This window comes from Triticum aestivum, chromosome 7D, assembly GCF_018294505.1.
Source record: "Triticum aestivum cultivar Chinese Spring chromosome 7D, IWGSC CS RefSeq v2.1, whole genome shotgun sequence".
NCBI lineage: Eukaryota > Viridiplantae > Streptophyta > Magnoliopsida > Poales > Poaceae > Triticum > Triticum aestivum.
In genome coordinates, this window is record NC_057814.1 from 600,146,064 (window position 1) to 600,162,438 (window position 16,375).

Below are 16,375 nucleotides of genomic sequence, written 5' to 3' on the forward strand. Positions count from 1 at the left end.
AAGTATAAGCTGATAACATTTCCAAGCATTTTCATTCTGAAGGGCCAACAAGGAAGGATTTCTTCCAGCACCATAACAAGGAACCCAATGGGTGGATGCAAGACCTGAATGCATTTTTGACTAAATCCAAAAATATTATATTGATCAGGATTCGGGAGTGGCATGAGCACACATTTTTTTACTAAAAGGCATTCTTAGAAGGTTTAGCATGCCTTCTTTACTGCTAAACAAAACAAATGATATATCTAAGTTTTAGTTGAGTAAATGAGTATGAGTACAAACAAATTCAAACATGAAGCAAAAGTTTTGTCATTGCATTGATTAAGCAGAAGATTGTCCAATTAATCACAAAAAGCTAGGCGAAAATCAAAACAAAAGGGCCACGCCCACTCTCGAATGGCATGGCAAACGCCGACCACACAAACACACACTAGCTAGGGGACTCGCTCTACCCAACAAACCTCTCTTCCATCATCGCCGGAAAGAAGTCATGAGGCACTTTTTTGTGGCGATGAAGAGACAAGATTCCGCATGCCTGCAATAGTTGCAACCCAAATGGCACGAGGTCCATATTGTCGAAGTCGCAAAGCTCTCGGTGCCGCCTCCCCAACGTCCACTGCTCCAAAACGCCTTGCGCATGCAGCCGGTACCGCTTATGGGGTCTTTGCCCCGACATGCCACTCCTGAGACGTATGTTGCACGTGCACGCTTACTAGTGTCGGAAAAGAAGTGATTGTCAGTGACCTGTTAAGCAGAGGAAGAAGATGGCAGATGGGAGCCTAATCAGATGGTGGAGAGCAATTTGAGTGAAATCACAAAACAAATTTCAGGCACCTATTCAATAGTCGGCCCATATATAGTGCATGAATTAGTGGCATGGAACCCCAAATATTATCTTTAAAGACTGCATTTGTATAGAATTCCATATTTGGCGATATCTTCACAATGCACCAACCATATAATATAATTGCAGGGTAGTATAGTGGGGTAGTAAAATGCACCACTGCTAAAATTATACCATTAATTAAAATTATAGACATCTTGATACACACTTTGACCGCATAACGCTCTAATATAAAATGTGGACCGAGGGAACTCATCTCGAATGCAAAACGAAACGTACATCTGCAACACTTTTGTTCATAACCAGATAGCTAGGTAGCAGGCGTCCCTGTTTTCTCCTGCTTAGCGAGATAGCTAAGATGGGAAGTCCCAATCGCCTCTGTTCCATTTCCCTGGCCGCCCCCTTCATCTTTGCTGTCCTGCTGCTCAACGCCGATCTAGGGTCGTGCGACTGCTTCAAACGCATATTCACCTTCGGCGACTCCATCACTGACGCCGGCAACTTCGCGTACACCGGTCGTAACAATAAAAATCCGGGTCCACCCTCTGTGCCCCCTTATGGAGAGACCTACTTCCACCGTCCCACGGGACGCGCCTCTGACGGGCGTCTCATCGTTGACTTCTACGGTGAGTGCATATGCATGCATGTATCTCTACTCCTAATGGAGCAGTTGGTAGTCTCTGTTCCGGGTTTATTTTCGTCCCACCATTTTCGTCCGGTTTTTTTCGTCCTCACTCCCACCTCTGACTTATCCACCAGAAACCGAAAAAACCTTCTCCTGAGGCCCCAACCCGCACCCATCCACGTACCAAAAAAATAGACCTACGAAGGTTAACCAACGAAAAAAGACCTACCAAGATTAACCAGCGAAAAAAAACCTAACGGAGGATTTGGTAGTCTGGTACGGTTTATTTTTAACACTTTCCTAATGACAAAAGATCACGGATCTAACTTTCCTAGCTTAGCCAAATCAACGAATCTCTTTCATAAATGCAATTTGCTTTAGGAAACAAATAATAGATTCTTTCCTACCTTAGCCAAATCAACGGATCTCTTCCATTAATGCAATTTTTTTAGGAAACAAATAATAGATTCTTTCCTACCTTAACCAAATCAGTGAATTTCTCTCATTAATGCAATTTGCTTTAGGAAATAAATAATATATTTTCAGGAAACAAATAATGGATTTAATACGGTTTATTTTCAACACTTTCCTAATGACAAAAGATCATGGATCTAACTTTCCTAGCTTAGCCAAATCAACGAATCTCTTTCATAAATGCAATTTTCTTTAGGAAACAAATGATAGATTCTTTCCTACCTTAGCCAAATCAACGGATCTCTTCCATTAATGCAATTTGCTTTAGGAAACAAATAATAGATTCTTTCCTACCTTAACCAAATCAGTGAATTTCTCTCATTAATGCAATTTGCTTTAGGAAATAAATAATAGATTTTGAGGAAACAAATAATGGATTTAAAGAAATTCATAGGTAAACCATCTCTACTACTTATTAAAGAAGAAAACATGTACATCGCTAAGTGTACCCAGCCTAACGTACACATAACAACATAGCTCAATTATAACCACACGATCAGAATCACTTAATTTAATCTAATCCAGAGCCAAAACGCGCTTAGCAATTTACCTGGGCGGACGAAAACTCTGCCGTACCAAACGTTCCGCGCGCCCCGCGTCGACCCCGGTACATCGTTTCCTAACCCAAGGAAAGGAAAACACAATCCGATATCGAAAGATCCCTGAATGCAGGTGAGCGACGCGGTCAACACGGGGAGGCGGCGGCATCTCGAGGGAACGGTGATGGCCAAGTTGTGGGCTCCGGCGGGGCTGCTGTGGATCTGGCAGATGGCAGCAGGATCGGGTCGACGACGGACGGCTCCGGCGAGAGTCAGAGGGACGACGGCGGCGGCTGAGCTCCTCCATGGCCTACTGCGGTTCCAGGAAGAACAGAAGGAAGGGAGGGGAGGAAGGGCACGGCCAGCAGGCTCTCACCTCTCTTACCTCCATGCCGCCGTCGACACGACCCCCGAGCCTAGAACACGACCCATGCGACGGGACCCCGCTGATGCCGGCGGCGGTGCCGGGTTCCATGATCTATTAGACTTCATGTGTCGAATCATCAAGTCCGCACCAGCACTCCGCCGGGCCCCTCAGTGGGATCGGCGTCCGTATCAGCTCCTGCCTCTACAAGTCAAGGGGTAGGCTGCTCGATCGCATCTCCAAGAGTCCCTCGCCGCCACAACGCCTGCAGTCGCGGACGGCCGTACCTGTCGACGGGAGCGGCTGAGCAGGGGACATCCCACCGATTCGATGGCGGAAGGGCGAGATAATGGGCAAGTCTACCTCGGGTTGAATCTGGACACCAGCGAGCTCCTTGCAGTAAACCAGGTGCTGGACTTTTGCGTTTTGTTTATCAGGTTTGCACTGTGTGAATCACGCCGGTCCGGCTCTCACCCCTCTCTGACCTCCATGCCGCAGTTGGGCGCTCCTCCGAAACAAGATTATCGCATCCAGGTATACAGTCCGCCACAAAACTCTCCCGTGCAGTGGGCGTACAGAAGGTACCTTCCTCTCCTGATTTTGTATATGGCAGTGTAGTACTATGTGGTTAACTGAAAACGAAGAGTAAGCAAATTAGTTCTTGTCAGAACAACTGTAGCCGGCATCGCCGCCGTCGCTTATGGAGCTCCACACCATTCCCCAATTGTACGAGAGCATGTTCAATCTTCGCCATTCTATACTATGTGCAAATGGTCAACTCTTTTCCAAACAAGAAGATATGAGGATTAGGCATATATGCCCCATAAGGTAGCTATATTCATGTGTTGTAGTGTGGATTATGGTCACACTCTGTCTTGGACTGCAGATAGCTAGGTTAACAAAAATGGATACTCTGCATATTTTCTGAATTTTTAGTAAGGTCTACATGAATAAGGTTAGCAGTAGTTCTGACTTGGGGCACTGGTTAATTCTTCACATGCAGGAACGTGGAGAGATGGTGGGCTCCAAGCCCATGGTGATTTTATTGTGCTTGCAGCTTGAGATGTACTTGGTCCAAATGAAAATCATCATTTTGAAGGGTTAGTAGATGATGCTCAATGCCATAAACCTGCACCGATCGTCACTCATGTCATCTCATAGAAGTCTATTGAATTTTAATTAACTTTTGCTGTATGCTATCCATGATGTAAGTGGAGATAGGAAGTTCCAAAAAAATCCTGCACAATGGGGATGTGCACCAATGATTTGACAGGATAAGATGTTTGTGAAGTATGAAAAATTATGACCTAAGCAAAACTTTTATTTACATATAGTCATACATACTTTGAATTTTAGAAACATGTATTGCACGTATATAGTTAGAACTTAATTTTGTTTATTATTCAAAATGCTTGTACCCACTAGATTTCTTTTTTTTACCTTGAAGGAGTATTATATTACTATTATTTGGAATCCACCTTGATCCTCCACTTCTATTTTTCCTAGGCAACTTCGCATGGAATTAGGATCACTTAATAAGGTTCTGGTTTCTTTTTCAAATTCACTTGCTTTATGCATGAACCTATTATAGATTTGTTGGTGTTGATTTGCAGTAAGAGCAAATGTAATATTGTTCTCATCAATTTCTTTCATAGCATGTGTAATGCGTTATAACATCAGTTTCATTGGATTGGAAAAGGTGATAAACATGAAACCATTCTTACTCGATGATATGAATACTTCAGGAGCAATGGTGGCATTTGTTTGCACATTAGTATTCCATTATGTAGTAAAGGATATGGTATGGTAGTCATTCTTTATCGTTATAGTTATTTTCAAATGGTGGAATATTGCTGCCTAGCAGCTCTGGTTCATGTGTGTGTGAAAAACAATGTAAAATCATTTTTGTTGCTGTAGAATCTCATGAGTCGTATGAAAAAGAAGGCTAGGATATTTTTTTTAATTGTTCAGCTGCTTGTGTTACAGATCTGGGCATACCTTTTGTTTGAGATAAATTTGGGCATAAATTGTCACAAATAAATGGGTGGCGTTGGGTCAAGGTTCAGGAACCCAGGGGCATCATGCTTCTTTTGAGCCACATGGGGAGAATTACATCCATGTATTAGAAAAACTAGGTGCCCGCTTAAACAGAAAAAATACAACTCTTGCTGACCGGGAGCTTCATGGTAGTGGCTAGAATTTAATTAGAGATCCATGTACAGGTTGATTGTTATGAAACCATGCGATGGAATCTTGATGTTGACAATGTCCAGAAATCTGATTCGTCAGAGACAAAATCCAACCTTAATTCCCCCATTCAGATCATAAAATATTGGGGTTAACAGTTTGCGATGTAAGATGGGTTGAGATCTGCTATACGTTAACTTTCTTTTGTTCAAATGTTTTCTTTTGTTTTGAAACCTTAATGTTTTCTGTTGTGGGGTGACAATGTCTGGGTTTATGCTAACAAGCAAGAAAAAACTTACATGCAATGAGTTCCCAATCTTGAAATATTGAAATATTGAAGCATATCTTGGAACGACGGAGTTCCCAATCTTCATGGTAGATGATGGGACACTGGATGCTGAAGTTGCTTATTGTCTCGCGTAGAACAATAGCATGTCCTTATTTTTTGCTATGTTTTGCCCATGTTGATTACGATGGCATTGTTTTGAACATTCTATCTGTGTTGATAAAAAAGGAGATGATTTGGTATGCCCTCCTTGCAGAGGATCGAGCCTGGTCGGTTGGTTCTTGGTTGGGTGTTGTTGAGACGATCCAAGCCACCAGCAATTCGAGCTTGTCTTCATGGTGTGTAATTATATTTAGGTAGACAAAATCCCCTGATGATAGCCCAAAAAGAAGATTCGGCGTGACATGGAGATAAAGTGTTGCGTGCGGCAGGAAAGAGACAAACATATTCAGAAATCCAAACCACCAGGATGACAGTTGCGAGATGGCGATTGGATGGTGCTGACACATCTTGCTAGCGAGGAGGCTGTTTGCCGAAATTGGACTTTGGATTGTTATAAAATTTCAGTTTAGACCAATTCTTGTTAAACATAACATGTTATTGTGACAACTATTATGAAAAAAATTGATTTAGATAATCAAAATGATGAAGAAATTCTTAACTTACGTGCGCTGCACGTGCACCCTTTCCAATTTGAAGGGCTGCTTATCGGTTTTAAATCTTGAAGTTTGCACGGTCACTAATATGACCATGCTATTTTAGAGTGATAACCTTCGTTTCAGGCAGTAATGAAACTTGAAATGCCAGTTGACTAACAGTAATAAACACCAAGAATACTGGTTGATGTTAATGGGAATTATGATTAGCGATGATTCATTTTATGCTCTGGTGGAACGGGTCAAGCCGGTTTGCGCGGTGAGTATTGTCCGTTACTTATTTTCATACTAACTACATATATTGTTTGTGCAGGATGGATATGAGTTGAGAAAGCAGTTTTTATTATACTTGCTAAAACATAGTGGGAATGAAGCTAAAGACAACTTTCCGTATATCGTGAAAGAATTTCTTAAGCGTATAACCTAGATATTAATAATTTTATAATAGATGTTTAGTTGGAACTCCATTAAGTTTGTTACATGGACATGCCGTTAATTTTTCTTTTTGGCAATTTACATTGCAAAAATGTACTTTAATTATTAAATAATTGTGTCTGTGTTATATTGTCGGTACGTGTGAAATTTAACATGCATTATCTTTATATAACTCTTGCAAACTATTTCAAGAACCCGTGGCAACGCACGGGCATTGTACTAGTGTATATGTGTGTTCCAATCCAAATAGTCCGATTTCATACTAATGCTAAATTTGGTGCGTGATGTTCTGGCAGCGCAATCGTTGGGCCTGCCGCTGCTGCCGCCGAGCCTGCCCAAGGAGAACACGGGCCAGTTCCCGGCCGGCGCCAACTTCGCCTTGTACGGTGCCACGGCGCTAAACCCAAACTTCTTCAAGAGGTATAACTTCGGGGTGCCGTTTACTTGGAGCCTCGACGATCAGCTGGCTACATTCAAGAAAGTGCTCGCACGGATTGCTCCGGGAGATGGTACGTAACGCATGCAAAAGCATACGTTATGGTCAGCTTATCATATTTTAATTTGGCAACATGTCTTCTTGGTCAACTTATTTCTTTTTTTTCGTGATGACCAGCTGCCACCAAGAGTCTCCTGAGCGAGTCGCTGATCGTGTTCGGTGAGATTGGCGGCAACGACTACAACTTCTGGTTCTTCGCAGGACACGGCGGTGACACACACACGCCCGAGCAGTACATGCCCGACGTGATTGCCCGCATAGGCGACGGCGTCCAGGAGGTGATCAACCTCGGTGCCAAGACGGTCCTTGTCCCGGGGAACTTCCCCATCGGGTGTGTGCCGGCGTACCTGAGTGGTAACAAGAGCAACAAGTCGGCGGACTACGATCAGTACCACTGCCTCAAGCGGTTCAACAACTTCTCCCAAATGCATAATCAGTTGCTGAAGCAGGAGGTCGGCAAGCTCAAGTCGCTCAACGCCGACGTGAAGATCATCTACGCCGACTACTATGGTGCTTTCATGGAGTTCGTCAAGAATCCCAGTAGGTATGGCATTGACGACCCTCTGGTGGCGTGCTGTGGTGGCAATGGCCCCTACGGCACCGGCCATACGTGCAACCAGACGGCGAGGATTTGCCCCGACCCGTCCAGGTTCGCCAGCTGGGACCAGGTCCACATGACAGAGAAGGCGTACAGCGTCATCGCCAATGGGGTGCTCAACGGCCCGTACGCCGACACACCATTGCTCGACGTTTGCTAGGGAAATTCAGTTCCTTCATTTTGAGAATTGAATAATTACTGCGGCTGCTGATACTTTGTAACATATGTGTATCAAACCGTGGGAAAAACAAAAATAAATAAAGACACATACTATTGGTCATTCTTGTTTTAGATGTGGTCAGTCTGTCAGTGGCACAAAAGTACTGTGTGTGACTTGATTATCTAAAAAAGTTCAAGCGTGAAAGGAATAAAGAAGATCAAATTAAACACGCATGATACATAGAAATATATACCCTACAGGCTACATAGTGATGATTATATTTTGTTGTATTCGTAAATTATTGAATGCTCACTAAATAATATTATTTGTATTGATTGGCAAGTATGTGACTTGGTTGTCAAACTCTATGCTCGAATTTAGAGATTATTATAAACTACACCCTAGTCGGAGTTCATATGTGGACACATCGTAGAGCATTAGCTTTTGCGGCTATCGGATAATCAGTTTGGGGTGTTTTTGGCCGTCCGATTTACTTGTAAAGCCGCTTTGAAACTTTGTGCTCGCTAAAGCTGGGCGACTTCAACGATGGGCTGGCACAATTTTCGGCCCCTGGTGTGAAATTGGGCCTAATGGGCTTCTACAAATCTCCGCAACCCTCGACTTGACTCATACGCCTTCCTCTCAAGCAGGTTCTAGCAACCTCGCTCGCGTAGCGGCAATGGCGGCGATAAACTGGCAACTGCTCTGCAGCGCCGCTCCATAACCTTGCCCGCCTCCACTTTCCCGGCGATAGAAATCCTTCACCGACTTCTCCTCTCTCGCGCGACTTGGGAGAGCCGTACATTCACCGCCGCCTCCGCAGCCCCTGCCACCCCAAGTCCGACTCGTGCGAGGGCGCCTGTGCCGTCCCCCTCACTCATGCTCCAAAGCTCGCCTCCTGCCACTGCTCTTAGGAGACTCCGGAGACATGACACTCAGAGCCAGGGAGCACGTCCTTTATCCCCGACTCAGGAGATCCACGAGGTGCTTGGCCGCAAGGGCATCGACACACAGATGACACATGGACCTCGAGCGAGAAAATGCTTCACCATCCAATCGGCCGCTACCTGCTGTACCTAGAATGGGAACAAGGTCCATTTCTCTCCCCTTTTCACTAACAAACTTTATTTTCTCCTCGATATATTAGCTTCAAGTATATACAGTGCGTAAATATACACTATATTTACCAGTTGCCAGGATTTAAATATTCAAACTAAATTGATTGATAAATGTTTATTCGAAAAGGACAATATTTAGTTTTCGTACTTATTACTCCTCCGTTCCATAATGTAGTGCGTATAGATTTTTTGCAAAGTCAAACTTTGCAAACTTTGATCGAGTTTATACAGAAAACTATATATATCTACAATACCAAATATATATAAATATAACTACAACTTTTGACGTATCTAGAAATATATGTTTGACATTTTAGATGTAAATATTTTTCTTCATAAACTTGGTCAAAGTTAGCGAGGTTGGACTATTCAAAAAATCTGTATGCACTATATTATGGAACTGATGAAGTATTTATTATTCAAAGATTCTTTACTGAACCTCTGCAATTCTGTGTTCCACTTAGTGCTGAAAGTTTGTTTAATGTTTCATGGAGATATTAAATCAGATCCGTTGGTTAGAGTTTTAGAATAGTATATTGCTCTATGTTGCTTTTGGTGCCAAGACGTCACCAAGATGCTTTGTGGATTTTCTGCTCGAAGAATGTAGCAAAGGTTTTTATAAGGAAGAGGTAATCTTCTCAACCATGATCCAGACCCACATACTTCGATGTAATGAGTTACAGACAGAATGACATATCCGCTTGGTGAGGAGTTGTACCAACATGACCGTGGTGTGTTGCCTGGTGACCATGGAGAGTTAGGGACTGCAAAAAATGGTAGCATGTAAGCTATTTCTGCATATTCGTTTAATGAACACATAGTTACTTCAACATTTCCTTGATTTTTAGTGATAATCCAAAAATCTAGGTGCTTTCTTGCATAATTTGCCAGCACCTTAATGACGGTGGAGTGGTTCAATTCTGTCTGATCTTGTTAAATTTGCTACTACAGGCTAGCAGATGGAGATGGGCGTGGAGGCATGAGGACACATCAGAAAGAATTAGCCTTGGCTGAATTGGTATCCGGTATACTAAGATGTATTGAACTATTTGTTCGATGTTGCATGAATAAAGGTTTGTTTTCGTTTCTCTCAAATATTGTTGATTTCGGTACTGCACATGCTGTGAATTGGGACAAAAGGACCTCTGATGATTATTGTTTTCATGAATCTTGTCCATATTTGCAAATTGATGTATTTCACTACGCATGGATAGGCTGCCAAATAAAGCAAAAATATATATTTAGAACGCCAAACATGTGGATGTTAAAAACGACTCGTCAATATGGTGAATGTTAAAACGACTCGTCAATCCTCTTACACATCGTCCAAAAACTTATAACGCCAAACATGTTTTACACATGATGGCTTCGTCTATTTATCACACAGACGCACGCACGCGCGTGCGCAGTCGCTTTTGCTATAATGTAGGCGCCTGGATTTTTTTTTTCTAGTACAATCAATTTCCTTTTCTTCTTTTTCATGCGCATTTACTTTTGTTATTTCTTCTTCTTTCTTCCGAGTCGGCTTTTCCTTTGTGTGTATGTGGGCGTGTGGGTTTATGCGTGTGTGTGTGTGCACGCGCATGTGTGTGTCATGTATGCGAATGCATGTGTGTGTAGTGTGTGTGTGCATGTGCAATATCAATGCGAAACGTAAATCATCTTCGATGTGTTCGTGTGTGTACATGCGCGTGAGACGAACTGTCAATATCAGATGAGGTGATTAATCTCCGAAGATAAATGCAAGTATTATGTAATATGTGCACAAATTATACTATTATAAAAAAATCACACTATTATATGATCATTCTTACATATTGTGAAAATGTGCAATTTCTGTTCAACTTTTTGTCATCATCTCTATATATATATTTCATTTAATTTTCTAGGGTAATGAAAATGTCTTTAGTTGACTAAAGTTTTTAATATTATTATAGTTTTAATTTTAATTTTAATTTTTGTATAGTCTTGCCGGAAAATAAATGACTGTCATGTTAAAAAAATCAGTCACCTGTTAATCAGAGAAAGAAGGCAGATGTGCCTTTGGATCCCAATCAGACGGTGGAGTGCGAATTGACTGAAAATCAAGATAAATTTTTTTGCAAGGAAAAATCAAGATAATTTAAGTCAATAGTCAGCCCAAAAATAGTGCATAAAATAATTAATGCCATAGAAACCCAATCTTATCTTTCAGAACTCGATATATTTAGCAATTTCCGTAACAGAAAAGATATATTTAGCAATATCTTCACGATGCACCAAAGATATAACTGTAGGGAAAGAATTGTGGGGTAGTAAGATACACACTGCTAAAAAATAGCATTAATGAAATTGACAGTCATCTTGATATACACACTTCGACCGCATAACGCTCTAATATAAATGGGGATGAAGGGAACCCATCTTGAATACTAAACGAAACGTAGATCTGCAAGACTTCTATTTGTAACCAGATAGCTAGCGTCTGTCTCTTCCCCTGTTCAGCCAGATTGCTAAGATGGGGAGTTCCAGTCGCCACAGCTCCATTTCCCTTGCAGTCATCTTGGTCTTTGCCGTCCTGCTGCTCAACGCTGATCTAGGGTCGTGCGGCTGCTTCAAGCGCATCTTCTCCTTCGGCGACTCCATCACCGACACCGGCAACTTCGCGTACATCAGCCGCAACAGTCCGCCGGGTCCGCCCTCAGTGCCCCCTTACGGAGAGACCTACTTCCACCGCCCCACGGGCCGTGCCTCCGATGGGCGTCTCATCATCGACTTTTACGGTGAGTACGTACATGCATGCGCGCATGTGTGTTCGAACAGTTCGAAATTAATCCGTGTGCATGCTGAGTTTGGTGCCTGATGTTGTGTCAGCGCAAGCGTTGGGCCTGCCGTTGCTGCCGCCGAGCATTCCCGAGGAGAAGACGGGGAAGTTCCCGACCGGTGCCAACTTTGCCGTTTTTGGCGCTATTGCGCTCAACCCCAAGTACTTCATGTCAAGGTACAACTTCAGTCTGCAGCGCGGGTGCCTCGACGAGCAGCTGGCTTCTTTCAAGAAAGTGCTCGCACGGATTGCTCCGGGAGATGGTACGTAACGCATGCAAAAACATACGTTACGGTCAGCTTACCATATTCTAATTACGCCACTTGTCTGCATGCACATGTACTCCATATGTGTTCTTGGTCAACTTATTCTTTTTGTTGGCTGTGATCAGCTGCCACCAAGAGTCTCCTGAGCGAATCCCTGGTCGTCTTTGGCGAGATCGGTGGCAACGACTACAACTTCTGGTTCTTCGATCATACGCACAGCCGGGACACGGCCAAGGAGTACATACCGGACGTGATTGCTCGCATAGGCGCTGGTGTCCAAGAGGTGATCAACCTCGGTGCCAAGACGGTCCTTGTCCCAGGGAACTTCCCCATCGGGTGCGTGCCGGTTTACCTGAGTGGTAACAAGAGCTACACGTCCACGGACCACGACCAGTACGGTTGCCTCAAGTGGTTCAACGCGTTCTCCCAGATGCACAACCAGTTACTGAAACAAGAGATCACCAAGCTCAAGTCACAGAACCCCGGCGTGAAGATCATCTACGGCGACTACTACGGTGCCTTCATGGAGTTCGTCAAGAATCCTAGCAGGAATGGCATTGACAAGCCTCTGGTGGCGTGTTGTGGTGGCGATGGCCCCTACGGCACGGGCCATCTGTGCGACCAGAACGCGAAGGTTTGCCCCGACCCGTCGAGGTTCGCCAACTGGGACCAAATCCACATGACAGAGAAGGCATACAGCGTGATCGCCAATGGGGTGGTCAATGGCCCGTACGCCGACATCCCGTTGCTCCACGCTTGCTAGGAGAATCCAGTTCCTTCATTTTCAGATTTGAATAATTATTGCCGCTAATGAATACTCCCTTTGTAAAAAAATTAAAAGACGTTTTTTTGGTGACGTCTTATATTTTATTACAGAGGTTGTTACTTTGTACCATATGCATATCGAAAAGTGTAACAGTGGGAAAAATAAAAATAAATTAAGACATGCATTATTGGCTAGTCTTGTTTTACATATGGTCTGCGGCCAAAAGGTATTATGTGTGACTCCATTATTAGTATATAACAAGTTTCAAGCGTCAAAGGAGTAAAGAATATAAAATTAAATCCGCATGAACATTAATGTGTTAGAAATATACCCTACATGCAACATAGTGATGATTATATTCTTATCCATGAGCTATTGAAAGTTCATTCAATAACATCATTTATATTGATTGACAAATACTCCTATGTGACTTGTTTGTGAAACTCTATGCTTGAATGATTATAAACTAGTCCCGGGTCGGAGTTCATGTGAGGACACATATGAGTATAAGACTATCACATGTATTGGTTGATGACCATGTTTCACAGGTCATGGTGGTGGAGATGTCGAACTAATAATGTGGCATGTTTTAGGAATGGGTGGTTGGACAGGCCCAAATTGACACATGGCATGAATGCTTTTAGTTGTCTTTTACAATGTATATGATATGTCCTTGGAGCCAAGATTGTCGTATGTGTACTTGAGATGCATAGTGACTTACTTAGGGTTGCCAAACGCTACTCCATTATCGGATGGTTATAAAGGTTGCTTCTTACTCAGCTCGAACAACCACAGTGTAGCTACGGGAGTACCATCCAACATAGAAGATCCATAAAGCTCCTCATCGAATATGGCACAGATGCTACAAGCCATGTTACACTCCAACAAAAAATGCATCCCCGTATCCACCTCAACCCCGTAGAAGGAGCAACTACGGCCATGTTACACTCTAGCAATTAGTGCCTCCACGTGTCCACCTCAAACCCGTAGGAGGAGCATGATGTCTTCTTCACCATGTTTCGGTGAACTCAAACATTGCTTGTAGGTAGGGACGAGCAAGCTATTCACCATCCAAACATCCTTAGATTTAATGGGAGCTTAATGATACGCCATAAATGTATCTACCAATTTGTACTTTTCATACCATATACTATAATTATGCATATTTTAGAATTTATTTGAACTAATATATTAACAAAGTGCTCAAAGCTGATTCTTGATTTTCTGTGATAATGTTTTCAGGGAAAATAGGTATTTTGGACTTACGGGGAAAAACAAAAAGATATGAGGATTGTTTTGCACAAAAAGAGAGTGAATAGGCCAGGACCCATGCTTACAGGAGGCCTAAAGGGATTGGGTTAGGGTGGGAGCCTGGATACATCCTAGCTAGCCTTCGGTGTCGAATGGCTCATATATAGCGGCTCCTAGATATTTATCATCTATTTTTTCGCATCCGGCACTTCAAGAACCGAAGCGATCTCATCTACAACCCTATTTCAGTATACTACCATCGGGGGGAGTCGTCACTTTCTTTGTCAACATCGAGTGTTGATGCTCCCATGACAATGTGTGAGTAGTCCACTCCCTGTACTATGGGTTCATAACAATATCGATGATGCAATATCTCCTTTATTTCTCAATATAAAGATCACATGAGGTGCCCTACATGATTGTGATCCATCTGATTTACTTTTAGCGGCGATGTTATCTATGTGATGAATTTTCATTTTGTTCAGATTATGTGTGATGCCTTTGCATGAGTTATAGTTGTGTATTTTTCTCTGATTATTTGATTTCACCTAGACAACTTAGCTGAATAATCAATAGAGAGGGTTTTGTGCATTATTTTGGTTTGAACTTTGCAAGCATTAGTTCGGTTTAATCTTGCAAGTAGCCTACTGCGGTTAGAATAAGTTGAAAAGTCTTATGGAGAGTGACAACTGGTGTACTTTTATGTACGGGCAGCACTAGGCATCAGACTACTGATGCATTGCTTCCCATCAGACTAGTCATGAGCCCTACGATAAGATCTGATCTGATTGATCTGATGTGGCTGCTGCCCCTTAAAACTAGCCTGGGCAGTTAATTTTCCATGTACAAAACTACCTTAAACAGCTTCCGCAAATCACGTGCTTATGTGGGCCACTAATTACGTGAGATAATTTGGTGAGATGCATTCTTGTTCCTTGGATTTATGAAGCAATCTACGGCATGCTTTCTTTCCTTTTTTGATGAGTTGGAGCTGCATGCTTCCCAAGGAAGCGAAACTTGTAACCAACGTTATATAAATTTACATCAGATGCAACTAGTACATGCTTCCATCTTTTTTTGTAATTATAATTTATGTTCCCGTGCACGCTATAAAAAAATAAAAAAAATGTTTCCATTCATTGAAGAAATTGCTTCTCTGATGGGTGAAATCTGCTTCGATTTATTTGAAATTTATGCCCTGTGTAACCAACGTGATATTTTGTCTCGTAAGCATTGCGATATTGGATCAGCTGACTAGAGAATCGCTTCGAAACCGGCTTCATCAAGAAATAAAATCATTTCAAGAAGCATCATGATCTTGCTTCCATCAACTAGGCAAATAGAGAACTGTTTCACACATGCTTCCATCAAAACAGAAAATATTCCATATGTTTCAGAATCTTTATGATCTTGTTTTCAATGACTAGACACTTGCTTCCAAGGAAATACTATTTTGCTTCCATCGAAAAGAAAAATATTTCCAATCATAACTACACATGGTTCATACAAATTGTGAAATTGTTTGCAAAGAGAGAAAAAAATTGTACTAGGCTCGACAGCCCCGGAGCCCCCACCGTAGCTAGCCACTCCGGCTACCACGTCCACTCTGGCTACCACGTCCACCCTTGGCGCCAAAAGAAAAACACATTGCTTCCAAAGTGTCAACATAGAATATAATTTGCTTCCAAAGAAATATATTTTGCTTCCATGGCCAATGAGTTTGCTTCCAAGACCAACAGGCATAATTACGGAAGCAGGAACGTAGATTGCTTCCAATTGCTTTCGCAAAAAAAAAAAGACTAGTTCCAACTGATGCATTTTTTGTCCTGTTTGATATGTTGAAGCAGGAACAAAATAGTACGAGTGAATTGCAAAAAACCACCACATTTGGGGCTTCATCTGCGGAAAACCACCAGGTCACTAATTTTTTGCAAAAATCACCGCAGATTCGGTAAACATTTTGCAAATCGCACTGATCAGGTGATTTGGCTCATTTGATCACTTTCTGACAAGTGGGACCAGATTGTAAGGAGCTGACTTGGCATAACATTTACATACACACCCTTAGATCTAAACAGAAAAAAAGCAATCAACCCTCTTTTGCACAACTGCCAGAGAGAGGAGAGGAGGAGGCGTTCCCCGGCGAGGCTGACCTCGTCGGCGCAGACGGCCGCGCAGTGGAGGAGGTCCCTGTGGAGAGCACGAAGCATGATATCACCACTCTCGCATGCGTAGTCAATCAGTCGAGGAACTTGGTGCATCACTGACAGGAAGCATTAGAGACGATACCAACCTGAACAAGGGCATTGTGAAGAGGGATGTTTCCAAGGAGGAGCGCATAGCGAGGCAATGGTGCGTCGGTGTCGTTGAGTCCACTAGGAGAAGCATGCAGGCATGTGGATTACTCAACAATGCTAGAGTAAGGGCTGACACGCCGGCGATATTGGATGAGTGACAGCCTCCCTGTCATGTTCCTCGTCCATCTTTTGTAATATTCAGGTTAGGGA

At 42.8% G+C, this 16,375-nt stretch overlaps 2 protein-coding genes across 4 annotated transcripts; both read left to right on the forward strand.

The window, feature by feature from the left end:
• Positions 1 to 1,202: 1,202 nt before the first annotated feature.
• LOC123170428 (GDSL esterase/lipase At1g28600-like) lies at positions 1,203 to 7,664 on the forward strand. Of its 3 annotated transcripts, XM_044588296.1 has the most exons (5): positions 1,203 to 1,470; positions 4,460 to 4,545; positions 5,576 to 5,657; positions 6,707 to 6,919; positions 7,024 to 7,664. In XM_044588296.1, exons 1-5 carry the CDS (start codon positions 1,203 to 1,205, stop codon positions 7,662 to 7,664), a joined length of 1,290 nt encoding a protein of 429 aa, XP_044444231.1. The 3 variants fall into 3 exon arrangements, 1 of the variants encoding a protein (XP_044444231.1); XR_006485216.1 differs by lacking the exons at positions 1,203 to 1,470; positions 4,460 to 4,545; positions 6,707 to 6,919; positions 7,024 to 7,664 and adding an exon at positions 3,760 to 3,946 and having other exon boundaries at positions 5,576 to 5,712; XR_006485215.1 differs by lacking the exons at positions 1,203 to 1,470; positions 4,460 to 4,545; positions 5,576 to 5,657; positions 6,707 to 6,919; positions 7,024 to 7,664 and adding exons at positions 3,760 to 3,946; positions 4,353 to 4,438.
• A 3,615-nt stretch (positions 7,665 to 11,279) lies between these two features.
• Positions 11,280 to 12,614, forward strand: LOC123164595 (GDSL esterase/lipase At1g28600). The gene is made up of 3 exons (XM_044582131.1): positions 11,280 to 11,544; positions 11,636 to 11,848; positions 11,977 to 12,614. Exons 1-3 carry the CDS (start codon positions 11,280 to 11,282, stop codon positions 12,612 to 12,614), a joined length of 1,116 nt encoding a protein of 371 aa, XP_044438066.1.
• The last annotated feature ends 3,761 nt before the right edge of the window (positions 12,615 to 16,375 follow it).

What these genes read in the sequence shown, in the direction of transcription:
- LOC123170428 (XM_044588296.1), top strand. Translation starts at nt 1,203, where the DNA reads ATGGGAAGTCCCAATCGCCTCTGTTCCATTTCCCTGGCCGCCCCCTTC. An exon ending in TCTCATCGTTGACTTCTACG is followed by an intron (nt 1,471 to 4,459) that starts GTGAGTGCATAT and finishes GTTGATTTGCAG; the next exon opens with TAAGAGCAAATGTAATATTG. An exon ending in ACGGATTGCTCCGGGAGATG is followed by an intron (nt 6,920 to 7,023) that starts GTACGTAACGCA and finishes CGTGATGACCAG; the next exon opens with CTGCCACCAAGAGTCTCCTG.
- LOC123164595 (XM_044582131.1), top strand. Translation starts at nt 11,280, where the DNA reads ATGGGGAGTTCCAGTCGCCACAGCTCCATTTCCCTTGCAGTCATCTTG. An exon ending in TCTCATCATCGACTTTTACG is followed by an intron (nt 11,545 to 11,635) that starts GTGAGTACGTAC and finishes ATGTTGTGTCAG; the next exon opens with CGCAAGCGTTGGGCCTGCCG. An exon ending in ACGGATTGCTCCGGGAGATG is followed by an intron (nt 11,849 to 11,976) that starts GTACGTAACGCA and finishes GGCTGTGATCAG; the next exon opens with CTGCCACCAAGAGTCTCCTG.